This window comes from Pantherophis guttatus, chromosome 11, assembly GCF_059756535.1.
Source record: "Pantherophis guttatus breed Tessera chromosome 11, ASM5975653v1, whole genome shotgun sequence".
In the NCBI taxonomy this organism is placed as follows: Eukaryota; Metazoa; Chordata; class Lepidosauria; order Squamata; family Colubridae; genus Pantherophis; species Pantherophis guttatus.
The window spans coordinates 26,740,412-26,759,012 of record NC_142073.1 but is presented as its reverse complement, the minus strand read 5'-3'; the positions used below and the strand labels follow the sequence as shown (position 1 = coordinate 26,759,012).

The 18,601-nt window shown below is 42.9% G+C and overlaps 1 protein-coding gene across 6 annotated transcripts in view; it reads left to right on the top strand.

The window, feature by feature from the left end:
- Window positions 1–18,601, top strand: part of HYDIN (HYDIN axonemal central pair apparatus protein) — a 416,706-nt gene that overhangs the window by 107,333 nt on the left and 290,772 nt on the right. For all 6 annotated transcript variants that reach the window (XM_087877179.1, XM_087877178.1, XM_034425679.3 and 3 more), the window contains 6 exons: window positions 92–227; window positions 642–806; window positions 2,743–2,895; window positions 4,829–5,067; window positions 6,715–6,973; window positions 8,476–8,619. In XM_087877179.1, coding sequence (XP_087733305.1) covers window positions 92–227; window positions 642–806; window positions 2,743–2,895; window positions 4,829–5,067; window positions 6,715–6,973; window positions 8,476–8,619 — 1,096 coding nt within the window. The remainder of the gene's footprint in view (window positions 1–91; window positions 228–641; window positions 807–2,742; window positions 2,896–4,828; window positions 5,068–6,714; window positions 6,974–8,475; window positions 8,620–18,601) is intronic.

Genomic DNA, 18,601 nt, shown 5'->3' with positions numbered 1-18,601 from the left:
CAAAATTATAAATGTGTTATTCTCTGCATCTCTGTTGTGGATTAGAATTTAAAAAAAATATTTTTATTGATTTGTTTTTCTGATTAACTAGATGCCTCACACCTCCACTACATGTGGCAAGCCCCACTGTGAATTTTGGACGTTGTTTCCTGAAATTTCAGTATCAACAAGTGGTAAAACTTGTTAATGAAGCTGATCTTCCAGGGTGTTATGGTGTTCTTCCCCAGGTTGGTTTGATTTTTGACTTCTTTCTTTCCTATTTGAAGGTCCTGCTGTTTCTGCAGAGGCTTTTCATTCAGGTTGATGGCCTTGTACAGGAGGATGAAACTTCAGCATCTCTAGGGGCAAGGTGGATTTAATAATCTGGTTATAGAAAAGAGGAGAGAAATGTTTTAGCCCAGTTATGGTCATTTCTTGAACTGTACTCTTGTTTACATTTTATTTAAGGATGTTCTTGCTTTGTTGCTCTTATGATATTGAAAACAACTGCTGAAAAGTTTGCTGAAATAAATTTTCAGAGCTCTATCATGAATAATAAAATAAATAAATAAAAGACATGGATTTTATTGGGGGAGATCATGACAGCATAGAAACAGAAAGACTTTGAGCAGGTAATTCTTAGTGCTTTTATCTCCACCTAGGAATATAAGAACTCTCCCACCATCTTATATTCAAGTCCAGCACCTTGTGGTATTATTCCACCTCATGCCACAGTTGAAATCCCATTAGCTTTGGAAGTTGAGGAAAAAGGTCACCAGGAAACAGTGGCTTGCATAGCTATCTTTGGGAATGAAGACTTTCCCCTGGTGAGTGGATTGAATGAGCAGGAATAAAGAGGCCTTTATTACATCTTGTATTGACTACAGTAAGTTCAATAAAGTTCCTTGGTCGCAGGAGGACAGGAAAAGACTGTAATCCATTGATAATGATAAGGTCATTGGTTTGCTTTATGTGAAAAGATACGCTAGAGAAGGAGAAAGAGGTAGATCATTTATTGAGATGGATTCTAGGATCTGCCATTCTAGTATTTGACAATAGAATGAAGGATGGTTGAAAATGGCATTCCAGATGATCCATAGCAAAATGATACTCTGTGTGTGTGTGTGTGTGTGTATGTGTGCGCGCGCGCACCAATGGTTTGGGAATGGTTAAAAATTCCATATGTAAGTGGCTAGATCTGAGTCTAGAATATAGATCTAGCAAAAATATCCCTTGTAAAACCTTAAATGTTTATTTCTGGTTTATTCTGGAAATTTGAATATTGTGTAATTGGGAATGTGTACTGCATCATTCATTTGAGAAACAGAAGTTTTTCCATATGATTTTATTGTTCCAAGATATTGAAGTACTTGATATGTACAGACCAAAGATCCTAAGAATGTTTATATGGTATCTCCCTAGGTTTCAGAAAGGAGGCTAAAATGCAAGCCTCCTCAGGTACAATAATGTTTGGTGGCTGTTCCTTGGGAGAGAGTCTCCTGGGGCAGATAGTTATGTTATTGCCATCTGTTCTTGAGTGGGAATTTACTCCCTCAGAACAGGAAATCTATCTTCCTCAGAAATAAGCAATCTATTTATTCAGTCAGTCAGTCAATTTCTATAGCCACCCAACTCAACAAAGTGACTCTTGGTGGACATTACCAAGATTTGACTGCCTGCTTCTATTCCTTTAGAGCCCTCCCCCTCCCCTGTCCAGTTTATGTCCCAGAATGGACATGGAATGGCACAACTCACCACGGCCAACTTGCTGCAGCCAACTCACTGCAAGACAACTCTCTGTGGGACAATTCAATAAAAACCATGGCAATAATAATAAAATAAAGAAAGTCAATCCAGAAGTACAAGAGTTACAATAATTTTGAAAAAAATGTAGTCACCAATAATAAAAGTAACTGAATGAAACGTTTAATACAGCATTGAATTGTCCTGTGGCAAATTGATCATGGCAAGTTGACCATGGCGAGTTATCCCAGACCACTTGTAGCTTTCATCTCATCCATCCAATCTAAAGGAGGAGGCTCTAGTATCCACAGTGCTTCTGCCTAGCATTCAGCATCAATGGACCACCAAGAATCCTCCTCAACTTTTAGTTGTGATCACACACTGCTCAGTCAGTCTTCTCACTGGACTGCTCAGCACTTCATCATTCAAACCTGCACCCTCCATGGCTCTCACCTGTGAAGGTAGGCTGTTTCATCCTTTAAATCCTTCAGGTAGATGTTAACAATCCAATCTCTTCTTACGGAATCCCTTTGCTCTTCTCAGCTACTAAGACAGACCATGAGAAAATGTCTATTCTAATGTATTCCACAATAAGTGGACAATTCGACAATTGAGTGGAAGCAAAATGGTTGTCTAGCCCCATGGGGGAGAGTAGCTGCAGCTACAGGGCTCTGTATCCACCACAGCAAAAAAATAGGTTTTAAATAGCTTTCTCCTCTTAATCAGATTTACCTCCTGACCTGTGATATAAATGAAGTATAAAGTTAATATCTAAGCACCAAATCCAAGTATGCATGAAAATTAACCTTCCTCAATTTAAGTATCTTGTAATTGTGAAGACTTTACCTTCCAGGATTCTCTTCTATGCTTATATTTTCTAGGAAATTTTGACAGCTGTAATTCATGCATCAAGAGGTTACTTAGATTGTGGAAGGCTATTTTACAGTATTCAGTCATAATAAGTCACAATAATTGTTGTGTTAACTTCTTCTGCTTGCTTCTTTTTATTCCTTGCCATAGAAAATCCAATTGGTGACTTTTGGAGAAGGTCCTGTTGTTTATGTGCATCCATCTAAGATAGATTTTGGCTGCATCCATGTTTTAAAGAATGTTTCCAGGGCACTTTGTCTTTCAAATCAGTCTGTTATTCCTGCACCATTTAAGGTGCAGATGGTAAGTAAATTTTGAAGCTGATTTATATTGGGAAGTAAAACTGAACAGGTTTTCTTTGTTAACAGCTTTTGCCATGATTATAGGAGAAAGCCTCCTATGAAGTCATTTCCAGATGGATAGCACTTGGAGCTGTGGATATTCCAAGAAGAGATATGGATTAGTAGTTAGCAATTTGGAATATAGAACATAGAACAGTAAGGTTGGAAGGGACCCTGGAAGTCTTCTAGTCCAAAAATTAAATAAATTACTAAAAATACAGTAAGACTGTAGCTGTCAGCCAGTGGCATCCAAGAAGTCTAGAAGGAGGTGGGCAAGTGCTTGTTTTGGCTGCCTGTCAGGCAGAAGGAACCAGAGGCCACATAAGGTGCTGATCAGAGTGGCAGGTTGATTGCTGCTCACCTATTGATACTATAGAACTGCTAGGTAGACTCGGTGAAGGTTTAGAGCAGAACACCTTTCAGCTGCTTCATCACATGAGCGATTCAAGGCCAGCCAGCCTTTTCATTCAACTTAGCTCCAGATCCCACCAACTACCTTGTCTGTTGTTTTCTTACAACTGATGATATACAGAGTTATACATGTTTCTAATTGGTAGATGCCTAATACATACAGCACATATGTGCACTCAACTCCATAGCAGCATTTGTATCATATGTTTTGACTACTAAATTAACCCTTTTTCTGAGTTTGTGCAATGTGCTGGATCATAACCTAACGGAATTGGCTGGTGTTGTACAATATGCCAGACCCTCTTTAGCAGTGGGTAGTGATGTCTCTTCATGTGATTTACAAGCCTTTGGGGGTTTGGGGCAGGCTTGACAGAAACCGTTTTGCTGAGATATATACTGAGCTCCTTGGTAGAAGTAAAAATTAGAACAAACAAAAAAGTATAGACAAAGAAAAGAAAGCAGAAAAAGAAAGAAATCTGCCTTATATTTTATCAGTAGTTACTGGTTTACTAATGAATCAAAAGTTATTGGTTTACTAATTATAATGATTATACTATGAATGGTACAAAATACTATTGTAAAACATCAGAAAATCTCTGCTATAGTACACATATTCCTGCATCCTTTAATTTTGTTTGAATAGAAAATAGATGGATCACATCTATTTTCATGTTCCTTAACACTTGGAATAACATATTTGCAGTTTCTCTAAATAAATAAAATAAATGATGGTGATGATGGTTTGTTACACAGACAACCAAATGCTTAGACTGGATTGGCATTTTTATCCACCTGTCAAGTCCTTCCCAAGGATCTTGGATAGGCAGATGTTGATGCTTGATGGTGTTAAAGGTCTCGTCACAGGATATCAGCTGTTCTGAGTCAAGCTGCCTTTTGCAATTGACTGATCAATGATTAAATTGTCAATGCCCATGGTATTCAAGTGGTGCTCCAGCTGTTTTGGGGTTGCACCCAAGGAGTCTGTGACTATTGGTGCTATCTTTGCTTTGCTTTAGTTATCTTCTATTCTGTTCTGCTCTCTCCAGGTATTGCCACCTCCACTGTCCAGACTGTTTTGTCTTTCTCTTCAGCAGTTGGGGTGTTACGTGGCAGGTGTTCATTTATTTGAATTCTAAAGTCTCAGAGTATTTATCTTCTTCATTTTCTATTACTTTGCCTATTTTGTGGTCCCACCAAACTCACATCCATTCCAGAAGTGCTACCTTTAGTATAGCATGGCATATCAAAAGAATCTTAAAAAATAACAACTCAATTTAAAGTAAGTTTTAACTTTAGGGTATCCTTGATATGTTTTGTTTGTCAATTCTTGGTAGTAAAAGTACACCCATTTTAATGCGCAGGATGGGGTTTTTTTTACAATGATTTAACATATTTGTATTTCCTTAATACGTAACTTGCCTTTTAAAATATTGAGGTCTGGCACAGAGGAGTTGATTGATTGTGTATTTTTTATTGTGTTTCAGGCCCGTACTCCTTCGCAGTGGAGAATTGACCCCAGTGAAGGGGTTGTTCCTCCAGAGGCGGAAATATCACTTACTCTTATTGTTAATTTGGATGATACCGTATTGTTTCAGGACAAAATCAACTTGGCTATAGAGAACAGTAATTCTTATATTATTCCAGTCCTGGCCACTGGCATTGGAACTACCATTGTCACAGACAAGCCATTTGCTCCTGCCATCAATCTGGGACCCCATTTCAGGTAAGGGTCATTTTTGTCTGTAGTTGATCAGGAGCCAGAGGGCTCTGACCCACATGGGAAGCTCAGTCAAGCTTACAAAAGGCACATTTCGTTAGGTAAGTATAATTCAGTCCAGGTGAAGATGGTTCAGAGGTTACTCAGTTGGATTCATTCCTAAATCTGAATTGCTTTCATATTCTTGTTAACAACTAGGACAAAAAGATAGAGGAAATTTTATGAAATTTAGCAAATGAATCAAAACTGGACAAGATACGTTTTACTCTAGAAGACAGAAGCCAAACTCAAAATAATTTGTAAATTGATAGGTTAGAGAAGTGGGCTGAATAGCAATGAAATAATGAAATGCAATGAAATAGTAATGAACATAATGAATAAATGTAAGAACAATGCAAAGTTCTTCACTTCAGAAAAAAATAAAATGGTAAGATACTCATGAGAGATACCTAGTTTGATAATAGTATAAGATGTGGATTTAAATTATGGAAGGCAGATTTGGATACCTGCCTTGAGGAACACAATGGTCTAAATGGTGCTTTTCAGCAGCTTCACATATTTTGTTAGGGTCTTATTATACGATTGCTTTTTGCTGAGTTTACAGTGCTGCCTTTGAAACAATTCCACTACATTATCAACATAAAATTGGGCTTCAGTCTAGAACACCTTAGAATCCTGTTTCAAGGGCCCTTCTTTGCCGTTTTATGGATTTCGGCTGAGTGGTCGGAATCCATAAAAGGGCAAGGAAGGGCCTTTGAAACAGGATTTTAAAGTGTTCTAGATTGAAGCCTAATTTTATGTTGATATGTGAAGCTGCTAACTAGAAAGAGACTCTAGAAAGAACACAGAGAAGAGCAGCAAAGATGATTAGTGGGTTGGAGGATAAAACATATGGTAAACAGTTGTGGGAAGTGGGTATGTCTAGCCTAACGAAGAGAAGGACTAGTGGGGGGTGGACATGAGAGCAGTCTGCCAATATTTGAGGGGCTGCCACAGTGAGGTTGAGAAAAACAGAATGACTTAGCAAAGCAGGGTTGGATGGAGTTGATAAGATCCTCAAGAAAGAGAAGTGATATGAAACAGTGTATCGTATGCTTCATCGATAGGCTGACTGATGAACCCAACCAAGTCAGCACTCCAAGATATTCAGATTTCTCAAAGAACTATTTTATTGAGTACATCATTTTGGCACGCATGAAAGCAAAACCAACTCTATTTCCCATGGTTTTCATATAATTAAAAAATAGATATTCCCCTCCTTCTTTGTCACAGGTCACATTGTCCAATTAGGTGGTCTGGCATCTCCCTGGTAACTCTTTCCAGTCTCTGGCCAGCACCTGTTGAGATGACCTTGGTTCCCACAGGACGATCTATTGTTATTGTCTGGTCTGACATTCCAAGCCTCTTCCCCGCCCCCAACTCCCTTACTGTGTGGCAAGCTGAGAAACGAAAAGATGGCTGTGGCAGCTTGGATCCATTTCGAAGTTGACATAGGCAGGGTTAGAATTATTCGTGGTGAGTGGTATTAGTGTAACCTACAGTTAGATTTTCTTTCTCTTGTATCTTGTCTTTATTTGTTTGCTGTATTTTGCATCTGGTTGCTTCCTCTGAAATGGAATTGTATAATAAGCCTGTCTTCTGTCACTTTGCTAGTTTGGATCCCTGCTGCTATCGTTTCAAGATCACCAACTGTGGGCGTCGCACCCATCAGCTTTATTGGATGACTGAAGGTTTCGCCCCATTTCGCCAGCACAACACACTCCCTGCCATCAGCACCAACACCAAGAGCCAGGCCATCCCCTCAAAGACAGAATCTCAAGGTCCTGTGTTCAAGCTTCAGCCACTGAGAATGGAACTGACCCCAGGAAAGAGTATGGACATGGTCCTGGAAGGATCTTCTGAGGTTCCCAAGGTATTCTTCAGGATCCTATGCTTATGGGCAGATGATCTCCAGAGTTCCTTCTAATCTCTGTGATGCAAAGCATCCCTTTGATTGATGGCATGGCATGTCAGGTTCTGGGAATGCTCAACATCTTCTGAGCAGGCCAGTTGGCTGCAATTGCTAGAATTATATGATCTGGACAATCAGGTCTCGCTTAGCTGTTGTATGTCTATGGAGATTCTCGTTCATCCAGGTCATGGTTGTCCCAAAAGTGCTTTTCAAAAGACAACTGGACTTTCTTACTTTTTTTGTTCAAAACATTTCTTCAATTTTGGATGAGAAGTAAGATGTCTTCAAGGAAAAAACAAAGAAAACCCAATTGCCTCTTGAAAAAGCATCTTTGCGACTTAGCTGCTGTAAGTGCCATATGGTCACCTTAAAAGAACCACCCAAGTAAGGTTATAAATGTTATTGGATAGCATGCTCTGTTTTCTTGCCTGTCTGTGTTTCATTCACCTTTTCTGCTTTTTAAACTCTGACTGTGAGTTTTTAGTGCCCAGAACTGGATTTTTATCTTCCTCTTTACTCTGAGATGAATATGCTGCTACAATTTGTATCTTTATATCTGCTACTTGGAAATGATGTAACTTGCTCTTGCTCCTGGAGCCCTGAGAAAATCTCCTTCAATTGATGACCGAAGGGGATCTTTTCAGTCTGGCCCCGCTTTCAATAGGGCATGTCTGTGGCCTGGGGTTAATGTTGAGGGTCTTCATGAGCAGGCATTAAGAACTGGATAGCAGAGGCTTCCTGTGGGGGAAGCCCTTCCCAGTGAGATGGCAGAAAGCATTTTCATTCCCAAATGTTTACAAGAAGGCTCATGGCTCGGGGAGAAATAGGCAACAGCAAGTAGGATGAAGCTGTTGTTTTTTCTAGGCAGGCCAGCAAAAGCAGTCAGAGTTGGGAAGGGATTCTCTTGATTGCTAGAGCAGGGCTCTCCAAACTTGGCAACTTTAAGACTTGTGGGATTTCAACTCCCAGATATTCTGGGAGTTGAAATCCACACATCTTAACATGCCTAAGGTTAACATGCCTAAGATTGCAAAACACTGCTCTGCAGCGGGGGTTTCTAACCTTGTCAACTGAGAAATTCTGGGAGTTGAAATCCACAAGTTGACAAGATTGGAGAACCCTATTTTAGAAGACCATGGCTGGTTGGGAATTCTGGGAATTGCACAAGTCTTAAGGTTGCCAAAGTTGGAGACCTTTGACCTTTGACGAAGGTGCTCACAGGAGGCTAGTGGGGGAATGGCTTCCTGATGGAGGCAGATCATCTCACTGTTTCAGCTCCAAGTCTTGTACAGTAAAAAAGAAGAAATGTAGTCAGTCTACAGAGTAACTAGTGCTGGGCAGAACACATGGTGAATGGGAGGTTTGGGTGGCAAACTGACCGAAGCAGGCATTTCCAAGGGACTCACAGGGTTTCTGGCCAGCTGGCTCAGCCATGTTCATTTTGCTGCTCTTTGCCTGAACAGCTGGTAAAGGAGAGATTGCTGTGCCACGCGATCATAGGGAAGCAGTCTGGAAAAGAATGTATCATGAAGATTGATGTTACTTGTGAATTCATCGCACCAGTTCTGCAGATTTCCTCCAAAGCAGTTACTTTCCGCGTGGAGAAGGTGAGTGCTTTGATACCATGACATCCTACTGGCTTTTGACATCAGACTAACCCAAAGGCCAGAATTCTGTGAGCCGTTCCCTCTGGGAAATTGGAATCTCAAGTCCTTTGAAAGATTGCTGGTGTTGTGGGGGAGGGTCAGTATAGGAGCTGATACATGCATGGCCAGGACTTGAAAAATGAGAATAGAATTGAATGGAATGGAATGGAACGGAACGGAATGGAACGGAACGGAACGGAACGGAACGGAACAGAACAGAATTCTTTATTGGCCAAGTGTGATTGGACACACAAGGAATTTGTCTTTGGTGCATATGCTCTCAGTGTACATAAAAAGACAAGATACATTTGTCAAGAATCATAAGGTACAACACTTAATGATAGTCATAGGGTACAAATAAGTAATCAAATCATACTAGGAAACAACCAATATCAATATAAATCATAAGGATACAAGCAACAAAGTTATAGTCATGCATTCATAAATGGGAGGAGATGGGTGATAGGAATGATGAGAAGACTAATAGTAATAGTAATGCAGCCTTAGTGAATAGTTTGACAGTGTTGAGGGAATTACTTTTTTAGCAGAGTGATGGCGTTCGGGAAAAAACTGTTCTTGTGTCTAGTTGTTTTGGTGTGCAGTGCTCTATAGCATCATTTTGAGGGTAGGAGTTGAAGCAATTTATGTCCAGGATGCAAGGGGGTCTGTAAATATTTTCACAGCCCTCTTTTTGACTCGTGCAGTATACAGATCCTCAATGGAAGGCAGGTTGGTAGCAATCTTTTTTCTGCAGTCCTAATTATCCTCTGAAGCCTGTGTCTGTCTTGTAGGTTTGCAGAACCAAACCAGACAATTATAGAGGTGCAGATGACAGACTCAACAGTTGCTCTGTAGAACTGTATCAGCAGCTCCTTGGGCAGCTTGAGCTTTCTGAGTTGGTGCAGAAAGAACATTTTTTGTTGTGCTTTTTTGATGATGTTTTTGATGTTAGGTGTCCATTTTAGATCTTGAGATATGATAGAACTTAGAAATTTGAAGGTCTCTACTATTGATACTGTGTTGTCTAGTATTGTAAGAGGTAGAAGTATGGGAGGGTTTCTCCTAAAGTCTACCACCATTTCTACGGTTTTGAGTGTGTTCAGTTCCAGATTGTTCCGGTCACACCACAAGGCTAGTTGTTCAACCTCCTGTCTGTATGCGGATTCATCATTGTCTCGAATGAGACCAATCACTGTTGTATCATCTGCGAACTTCAGTAGTTTAACAGATGGATCGTTGGAGATGCAGTCATTGGTATACAGAGAGAAGAAAAGTGGGGAGAGCACACAGTCTTGGGGGGGGGCCTGTGCTAATTGTACAGGTATCTGATATGTTTCTGCTTAACTTCACCTGCTGCTTCCTGTTTGTTAGGAAGTTTATGATCCACTTACAAGTATGTTCAGGTACCTGTAGCTGGTTTAGCTTAGTTAGAAGAGTGTCTTGAATGATGGTATTGAATGCTGAACTAAAGTCTACAAAGAGGACCCTTGCGTAGGTCTTTCGAGATTCAAGATGTTGTAGGATGTAGTGCAGAGCCACTACATGAGAGCCATGAGTCGCCCCCATTATTACTTGCGCGGCTGCATTCTGGACCAGCTGGAGCCTCTGGGTGCTCCTCAAGAGGAGCCCCATGTAGAGAGCATTACAATAGTCCAGCCGAGAAGTGACGAGGGCGTGAGTGACTGTGCGCAGGGCATCCCGATCCAGAAAGGGACGCAACTGGGAGATCAGGCGAACCTGATAAAAAGCCTCCCTGGCCACGGCTGTCATATGATCCTCCAAGGACAGCCATGAGTCCAGGAGGACGCCCAAGTTGTGAGCCCTCTCTGAGGGAAGTAAGATCTCATCCCCAATAGCCAGCGATGGTGTCAGCTGGCTTTATCGGGCCGTCGGGAGCCACAGCCACAGCCACTCAGTCTTGGAGGGGTTGAGTCTGAGCCTGTTCCTTCCCATCCAGATCCGCACGGCCTCCAGGCAGCGGGACATCATGTCAAGGGCATCATTGGGGTGGCCTGGGGTTGAAATGTACAACTGCTTGTCATCGGCATACAGTTGACACTTCACCCCAAAGCCATGGATGATCTCACCCAGCGGCTTCACATAAATGTTAAACAGAAGGGGCGAGAGGACCGACCCTTGCGGCACCCCACAAGTGAGGAACCTCAAGGTTGACCTCTGCCCCCCCATTAACACAAACTGCGTATGGTCAGAGAGGAAGGAGGAGAACCACCGTAGCACGGTGCCCCCCGCTCCCACCCCCTCTAGCCAATGCAGCATGATACCATGATCGATGGTATCAAAAGCCGCTGAGAGATCTAGGAGGACCAGGACAGAGGAGCAACCCCTGTCCCAGGCCCTCCAGAGATCATCAACCAATGCGATCAATGCCGTTTCCGTACTGTAACCCGCCCTGAAGCCCGACTGGCACGGATCTAGATAGACAGCTTCATCCAGGAATCGAGGAAGTTGTCCCGCCACCACACTCTCAACAACCTTCACCGCGAAGCGGAGGTTGGAGACAGGACGATAGTTACCTAATACAGCCGGGTCCAGGGAAGGCTTCTTGAGGAGGGGCCTCACCACCGCCCCTTTCAGGGCGGATGGGAAGACAACCTCACTCAATGAAGCGTTGGTAATCTCCTGAAACCAGCCTCGTGTAACGTCCCGGGAGGCCAGCACCAACCAGGAGGGACATGGGTCCAGTAAACATGTGGTAGCGTTAAGCCTCCCCAAAATCCTGTCTACGTCCTCAGGAGTCACATGGTCAGACTCTTCCCAGGTGACACTCTCAAGACTCACCTCCGTCATCCCGTCCGAGGCTATCCAATCGGAGTCCAGGCCGGCCCAAATCTGAGCGATTTTATCATGCAGGAATTGTCCAAAATCCTCAGCTCTACCCTGCAAGGGATCCTCCCTTGCTCCCACCCGTAGGAGAGAGCGGGTCACCCTAAACAGGGCGGCTGGGCGGTTCTCTGCAGATGCAATAAGAGTGGAAAAATAGTTAGATTTCGCCACTCTTATCGCCACTAGGTAGGTCTTGATATAAGACCTCACCAGTGTCCGGTCAGATTCGGTGTGGCTGGACCTCCAATCGCTCTCTAGGCATCTTTTCCGGTGCTTCATCTCCTTCAGCTCCTTGGAGAACCAAGGAGCTGGTTGAGATCGGCACCGAGTCAGAGGACGCAAAGGTGCGACGCGGTCCAAGGCTCTAGCGGCTGCCCTATCCCAGGTGGCCACCAGTTCCTCAGCCGAGTCGCGAGTCTGTAGTCATTCAGTTCTTTGATGGTGGGCTTCTTCGGCACTGGGATGATAGTAGAGCGTTTGAAGCAAGAAGGAACGTGATTTATTGAAGATTCAGGTAAAGATGGAGGGCAATTGGTCAGCACAGACTTTTAAGCAAGAAGGAGTTACCTTGTCTGGGCCTGGAGCTTTTCCTGGCTTTTGTCTGTAAAATAGATCTTGCACTTCCTTTTCTGTGATCACCAGGGTTTGTGAACCCCATAGGATGGGGTCAGTTGTAGGAGGTTTGGGTGTAGGAGGTTTGGGTGTAGGAGGTTGGTATGTCTGAGATGGGGGTTATGGAGATAAGTGGCTGTAGTTTCCTTTCAAACCTTTCAAACCTGCAGTCAAACCTGCAATAAAACACGTTCAGGTCATCTGCCATTTGTTGATTTTCTTCAGCCTGGGAAGGAGGTTTGCTGTAGCTGGTGATATTTTTAAGAGTTTTCCACATGTTTGTTGGTTCATTTGTTGAGAACTGATTCTTTAGCTTTTCAGAGTAGCTTCTTTTTGCTGCTCTAATCTCCCTTGTTAATACAGTTCTGGCCTGATTGTACAGCATTTTATCACCTTTTCTGTAGACTTCCTCTTTGGAACGAGGTAGCTGCTTAAGTTTAGCTGTGAACCAAGGTTTGTTGTTACTGTATAGTCGCAAGTTCCTTGTCGCTACACATAGGTCTTCACAGAAGCTGACATATGATGTTACAGTATCTGTGAGTTCATCCAGGTCTGCAGAAGTATCTTCAAAAATATTCCAATCAGTGCAGTAAAAGCAAGCCTGTAGCTTTAATTTTGCCTCCTCAGTCCAGGTCTTCATTGATTTAATTGTTGGTTTTGTGGTTTTAAGTCTTTGCCTGTAAGCAGGTACAAGGTGAATCATGCAATGATCAGAGTGTCCTACAGCTGCTTGTGATAAAGCCCGATAAGCATCTTTTAGTGTTGTGTAGCAATGGTCTAAAGTATTCTTGCCTCTAGTGGGACAATTGACATGCTAAAAGTATTTTGGTAGCTCTTTCCTTAAGTTTGCCTTGTTTAGATCTCCCCAAATAATGGCCAGTGAATTGGGGTATTTGGCTTCAGCCTCCATAATTTGGTCAGCTAGAGTTCGTAATGCTTTGTTTACACAGGCTTGTGGTGGGACATAAACAGCAATTAGAAGAAATGAGGAAAATTCACAAGGCGAATAGTATGGTTTACAGTTGATAATTAATGTTTCTAGATTTTCGTCACAGAATTTGTATATTATAGTTATATCCTGAGACCAGCTGTTTTTGATATGTAAGCATAAGCCTCCTCCATTCTTTTTACCAGATGTTTCTACAATTCTATCTGATCGTTGAATCTGAAACCCTGAGATATGCAGGCTGCTATCTTTAATTGATTCATTTAACCAAGGTTTCAGAGAAGCATAGAGCTGCTGAATTGTAAAAATCAGAATTGTATCTGTTTAAAAGGAGTATTTCATCCATCTTATTAGCAAGTGAATGTACATTGGTTAGGAAAATTGAAGGCAGTGTTTTATTTCTCCTATTTCTTAGCTTGATTAAAATTCCCGCCCTTTTACCTCTCTTTCTCCGCTTCTTCCATTTGGTTTTTTTAGTAATCCATGGCTCTGGGGAAATTGCTTCTTCCTGTGTTAGAATCTCCTCTGTGTTTGTAAAGACGTGTGTGTGTGAGAGAGAGAGAGAGATCACAGAAAGCTGCTCCTTAAAAGAAACATTGCTTAATTTATAATAATAACTTTTATTTGCGGTCACAGACCAAAATACAAATATAATTGCAAAAGAACGTGGGGAAAGTAACATCATAAACAATTGGCTACTAGAAGCCTTGGCTGAGAGGAATTACATCGTTCTCCTCTAATAGTTACAGCTCTTAAAAAAAATTTAGAAACCTGAAAAGTAATGTGTGAGGAGCCATCCCCTAAACAATATAAGGTCAAATTACTAGCATTGGATCCAGAGAGATCTGTTTCTAAGAGAGACAGTAATTTAGTCCTGCCTGCGTTATACATAGGACAGTATAAAAGAACATGCTCCACAGTTTCAACCTCGGCTCTATCACAGGGGCATAACCACTCACTTATCGGGAGCCTCTTAAATCGTCCGTCCAGCAATGCTGAGGGCAAGACGTTGAAACGAGCAAGGGAGAAGACTCTTCTATACTTAGGGATGGTTAAAGTGTAAAAATATGAGGCCATCCTCAGTCCATAATTGTTAAATTGGCTGAAGTTCAGAGGGGAGCAGGTTTTATTAGCTCTAGCTTTTAGATATTGCAAGTCTATGTCCACAAGCCGTTGGACTACCCTAGATTGGGCATCCTTAAGGCCATAGTCTCCCAATGCATCCCCCCAAAAACCTAGCAGGTAGAGTTTCTTCCATCTCCCTCTCCCATCGAGAAGTATAGGAGTCAGCTAACACCAGGGAGAGGTAGCTACCAGGGGCTGCCAAAAAGAGCGCCCAAAACCACCATTTAAAGGTGTTAATCGAATGCCCAATTCCAGGTACATCAAAGCAAAGTCAACACAGGGAGAGAGACCCAAAAGTTTCCTAAAAAAACCAGCCTGAGTTCTTTCAATACACTCCTTGAAGCCCCGTATCCATATAGGAATTCCGTAAAGAGTTTGGGTCAGGGTTTTGGCTTTGTAAATACGCAGAACAGAAGGAATAAATTGGCCTCCTTGGGTATAGAAAAATCTTAGAATCTGCTGATGGCTACAGGAGGCTGAATTCAGCACCTGAGTTCAATGTCTAGTCCAAGCACCGGTGTTCTGAAAATGGATACCAAAATACTTAAAATGGAGAACCTGCTTAACAGCATTACCTTTAATAGCCCAGTTGTATAGCTTCCGGGCTCTAGAGAACACCAATACTTTTGATTTGTCATAATTAATGGACAAGTGGTTCTCAGCGTAGTAGGATCCAAATGCAGAAAGTAGCCTTTTCAGACCAAGCCTTGACAGTGATAGGAGGACCGCATCGTCAGCATAAAGGAGAAGCGAGATCTTCGTAGTTGACAACTTTGGGGCATGGGACTCAGTATGTCCAATGTAAGAGGCCAAGTCAGATAAGAATAAGTTAAACAGAAGAGGAGCCAGGACACAGCCCTGCCTTACTCCGCTCTTTATCGGGATAGGATTTGAGAGTTCTCCCTGCAAACCGCGCCTGACCTGGCTAAAAGTCTGATTATGTAGGGATCTAATTAAGAACAGAAGACGTCTATCAATGGAACTTTTGAGCAATTTTGACCACAACAATTCCCTTGAGATTAAATCAAACGCTGCTTTAGATCGATAAAAGCAGTAAAAAGTTTACCACCTGGTATGGTGGCGTATTTATCAACCAGGTGTGCTAGGACAAAGCAGTGGTCCAATGTGGCACAGCCCGCTTTAAACCCAATCTGTTCAGAACCAATGATGTTGGATTCCTCGACCCAGGTGAGGAGTCTGCGTTGGAGATATTTAGCATACAATTTTCCAATGATGGAGAGCAGACTTATAGGATGATAATCGGCTGGGTTGTTCCTATTTCCTCGTTTAAAAACAGGAACAATGATTGCTAGACTCCAGGAGGTAGGGATCCTACCAGAGGTATTAATATGGGTGAAGAGTGTTGCTAAAAGAGGAATCCACCACTCAGGATTAGATTTTAACAAATCGGGGTATAGCATCATGGCCAGGGGCTTTGCCTGACTTGAGTTCAGAGATAAACTCATTAATCTCAGCATGAATCACGGGATGCCAGTCTGGAATTGCAGGGGGCAGTTGTGGTCCAAGTCCGGTCGTGACTGGAAGCCTGGAAGATTGACCCAAAATGGTTTTCCCAATCTCTGTTGGAAATACAACAGAGAGGGAGTTCTTGATGACCAGGCAACGAAGTGGCAACAATTTGCCAAAATAGTTGAGTGTTCTTCTGCTGGATGGAGAGGAGAAGTAGATCCCACTTCTCTTTTTCTTTAGCCCTCTTTTTCTTAACAAATAATCCTTTATACTCCCACTTCAGGCGATAATAGTCCTCAAGTGAGCGTTTATCCCCTCGATTACGATAAAGCAGGTAAACCTGACTAATCTTGCTCCTAAACAGCAGACATTCTTCATCAAACCAGGGATTGCTTCTTGGATGATATGGGCCACTTGGCCTACGGTCAGCTCCTAGCTCCCTTTGGACACTATTAATTAGTGATTCGAAAGACGAGATTGCCTCTGAGTCACTGCATGTTAAGGCCTGATTGTATAGGCTAAGACAGTCCGGAGATGATAAAAGAGAGTGGAACTTTCTTTCAGTCTTGGAAGACCATTTGATCCTCCTCGCATAAGAGGCCACATAGGGATCCAATATTTGAGGGCCCCTAGGCAGATGTATAATTGAAAAGAGCCCAATGATTGTAACCAGGGGGTAGTGGTCGCTCTCCGTGAGGCAGTCCACAAAAAAGACATGGACTGCCTGTCTTAGTAGCTGGGAAACCAGCACAAAATCAATAACACTACTCCCCTGTGAGGAATTGAAAGTAAATTCACCCGCTAGATGGGCTGGGGTACTCCCATTAAGGATTATCTTATTATGTTGGGATGCTAAAAGGGCTAGTTGAACGCCGGCAAAATTTGTTAATTCATCCTTAGAATGCCTGGCTGAAATCTGATGTCCTATGGCCTGGCAAATTTCTTGGGAGTAGAGTGCCTCAATCAATGGGGGAACTTGGCCTCCCAATCGGGCATTAAAGTCACCCCCTATAAAGATGTGCAGCGCTGGAAATTTGGTTTCAATACAGGTAATATAACTCTCCAGTTCGTCCCATTGAGCCTTAGTGTCGGCTTGCCTCACCGTCGGGGGAAGGTAGACATTGAACACTAACATTTTGCTGCAACCTCTCTTAATTAGGAGCGCCATAGCTAAGGAGCCACAGGGGGGCAGCTCCACTGTCTCCACTTTTAAAGAAGTAGAGACCAAGCAAGCTAAGCCACCCTTAGGTCTTCCCGTCATAGATTGTTTGGTAGCAGTTAAAGAAATGACCGTAAATCCTGTAAGGAATATCTTATCACATGCCCAGGTCTCCTGAAGCAGGACCACATCGAATGACTGAATATAGTTGATAAATTCTGTGGTGCTGCACCTTCTCCCCCAACCTGCTATGTTCCACGAGAGGCATTTAAATGTGCAAGGGGGGAATGCCAGGTTTGCTAGTCATTCTGTATAATTAATTTTTTCCAGAGAGCCCTTCAGATCCGAAAAGATACACCCGTTATTAGATGGGAATGTCACCCTCTTGGGAGACAAAGGCAAGGAAGAGGGGAAGGGAGGCAAGCCTTGTTCATGAGGCTGTAGGGCTCTGAACGCAGTCCAGTTTGTGCTTGTAACATTAGTTGGTTGCAGGCATTCAGTGACATCAGCAGACGGGGTTTGAAGTAGCCCTGGATCTTCAAATTTACGAATTGGACATTCTGGAAAAAGGGCCGAGGGAACTGCCTCTGGTAAAACGGTGTGGACTCCCTGAAGTCCAAGGGGATCCTTATCAAGTAGTGAAAGACTCCAAAGCTTGGATTTAACTGCAGTCAGACGCTTTATAATTTGGGCCCTTTCTGATTGTGGGAGCGCACGAAAGGAGTCGAAAAGCTCTATCTCCTCCAGATTCCAGAGATTGTCTAGAGATGAATCAATTTCATGGATGGATGGAATCCCAGAGACACTGGCCTGAGGCTTTTTCACTAAGGAGCCTTGGAAGCCCTGGGCTGGTGTCGCTTCCTTTGGAGCCATTTCTTCCCAGTTGATCAAATCATGGCAAACTTCCTGATGAGATGTACCTCACTGAGGGGGGTTGGTTTGACCATCTGTAGGAAGAGCAGCCAAAGTACTATCTGAGAGGACGCCATCAGGAGGTCTTACAGGAATGGATGAATATTTAGTAGATGGGCTAGTATCGAGAATGGCATTCAAAATTGGCACATTAATATGTGCTGCTAAGGGTTTTTGGGGGGCTATAAATCTCCTGATGCTCACAGGTTATCGATTTCTTAAAAGTGGCTTAATCGACATATCTTTGAAGACTCTACTTGGCAAGATGCCGAAAGCTCTTAGCAGAGATCTTCTCCTGAATAATAGTTTAGGGGTGTTGGGGTTGTCAAAATTGAGTAACACTCTGGTACAATATACAGGGGAGGGTAAAAATTCAACCTCCTTCAAATCATCAGCAGTCAACCCCACTAACTGTAGTATATGGCCCCTTGCCAGCTGTATTGAACCCCATTGAGGCAATTTGCCGTTAATGGGATTAATATTAAGGGCCATCTGTTTTGGCTGTAAAATCAAGTGGCTGCCATGTCCAGAGGTGTGGAGTTCGACCCACTGGCTGGGCCACACCGACCAGTACTTTCGCTGGGGCCCGACAGGGAGGGCCCTGTCACTGCATCAGGTTGCCGAGCAGTCCATCCAGGGCAACCACCGGTAACCCAGGAAACCAGGCAGTCTAAAGTACTTATTATTTTATCAAGCTGTGACTGTATGCTCGCTGTTGTTTCTGCGACCAAGAAACATTGCTGGGCCAAAAGTTCAATAAGGGCAGGCTCATTTAAAGGTTGAGTGGTGACCGTAGTTTTTGGAGAGCCTTTGTTCTCAACTCGGGGGACGACACCCTCAGCCAATGGAGGATCACGACGATCAGCAGCAGTCAG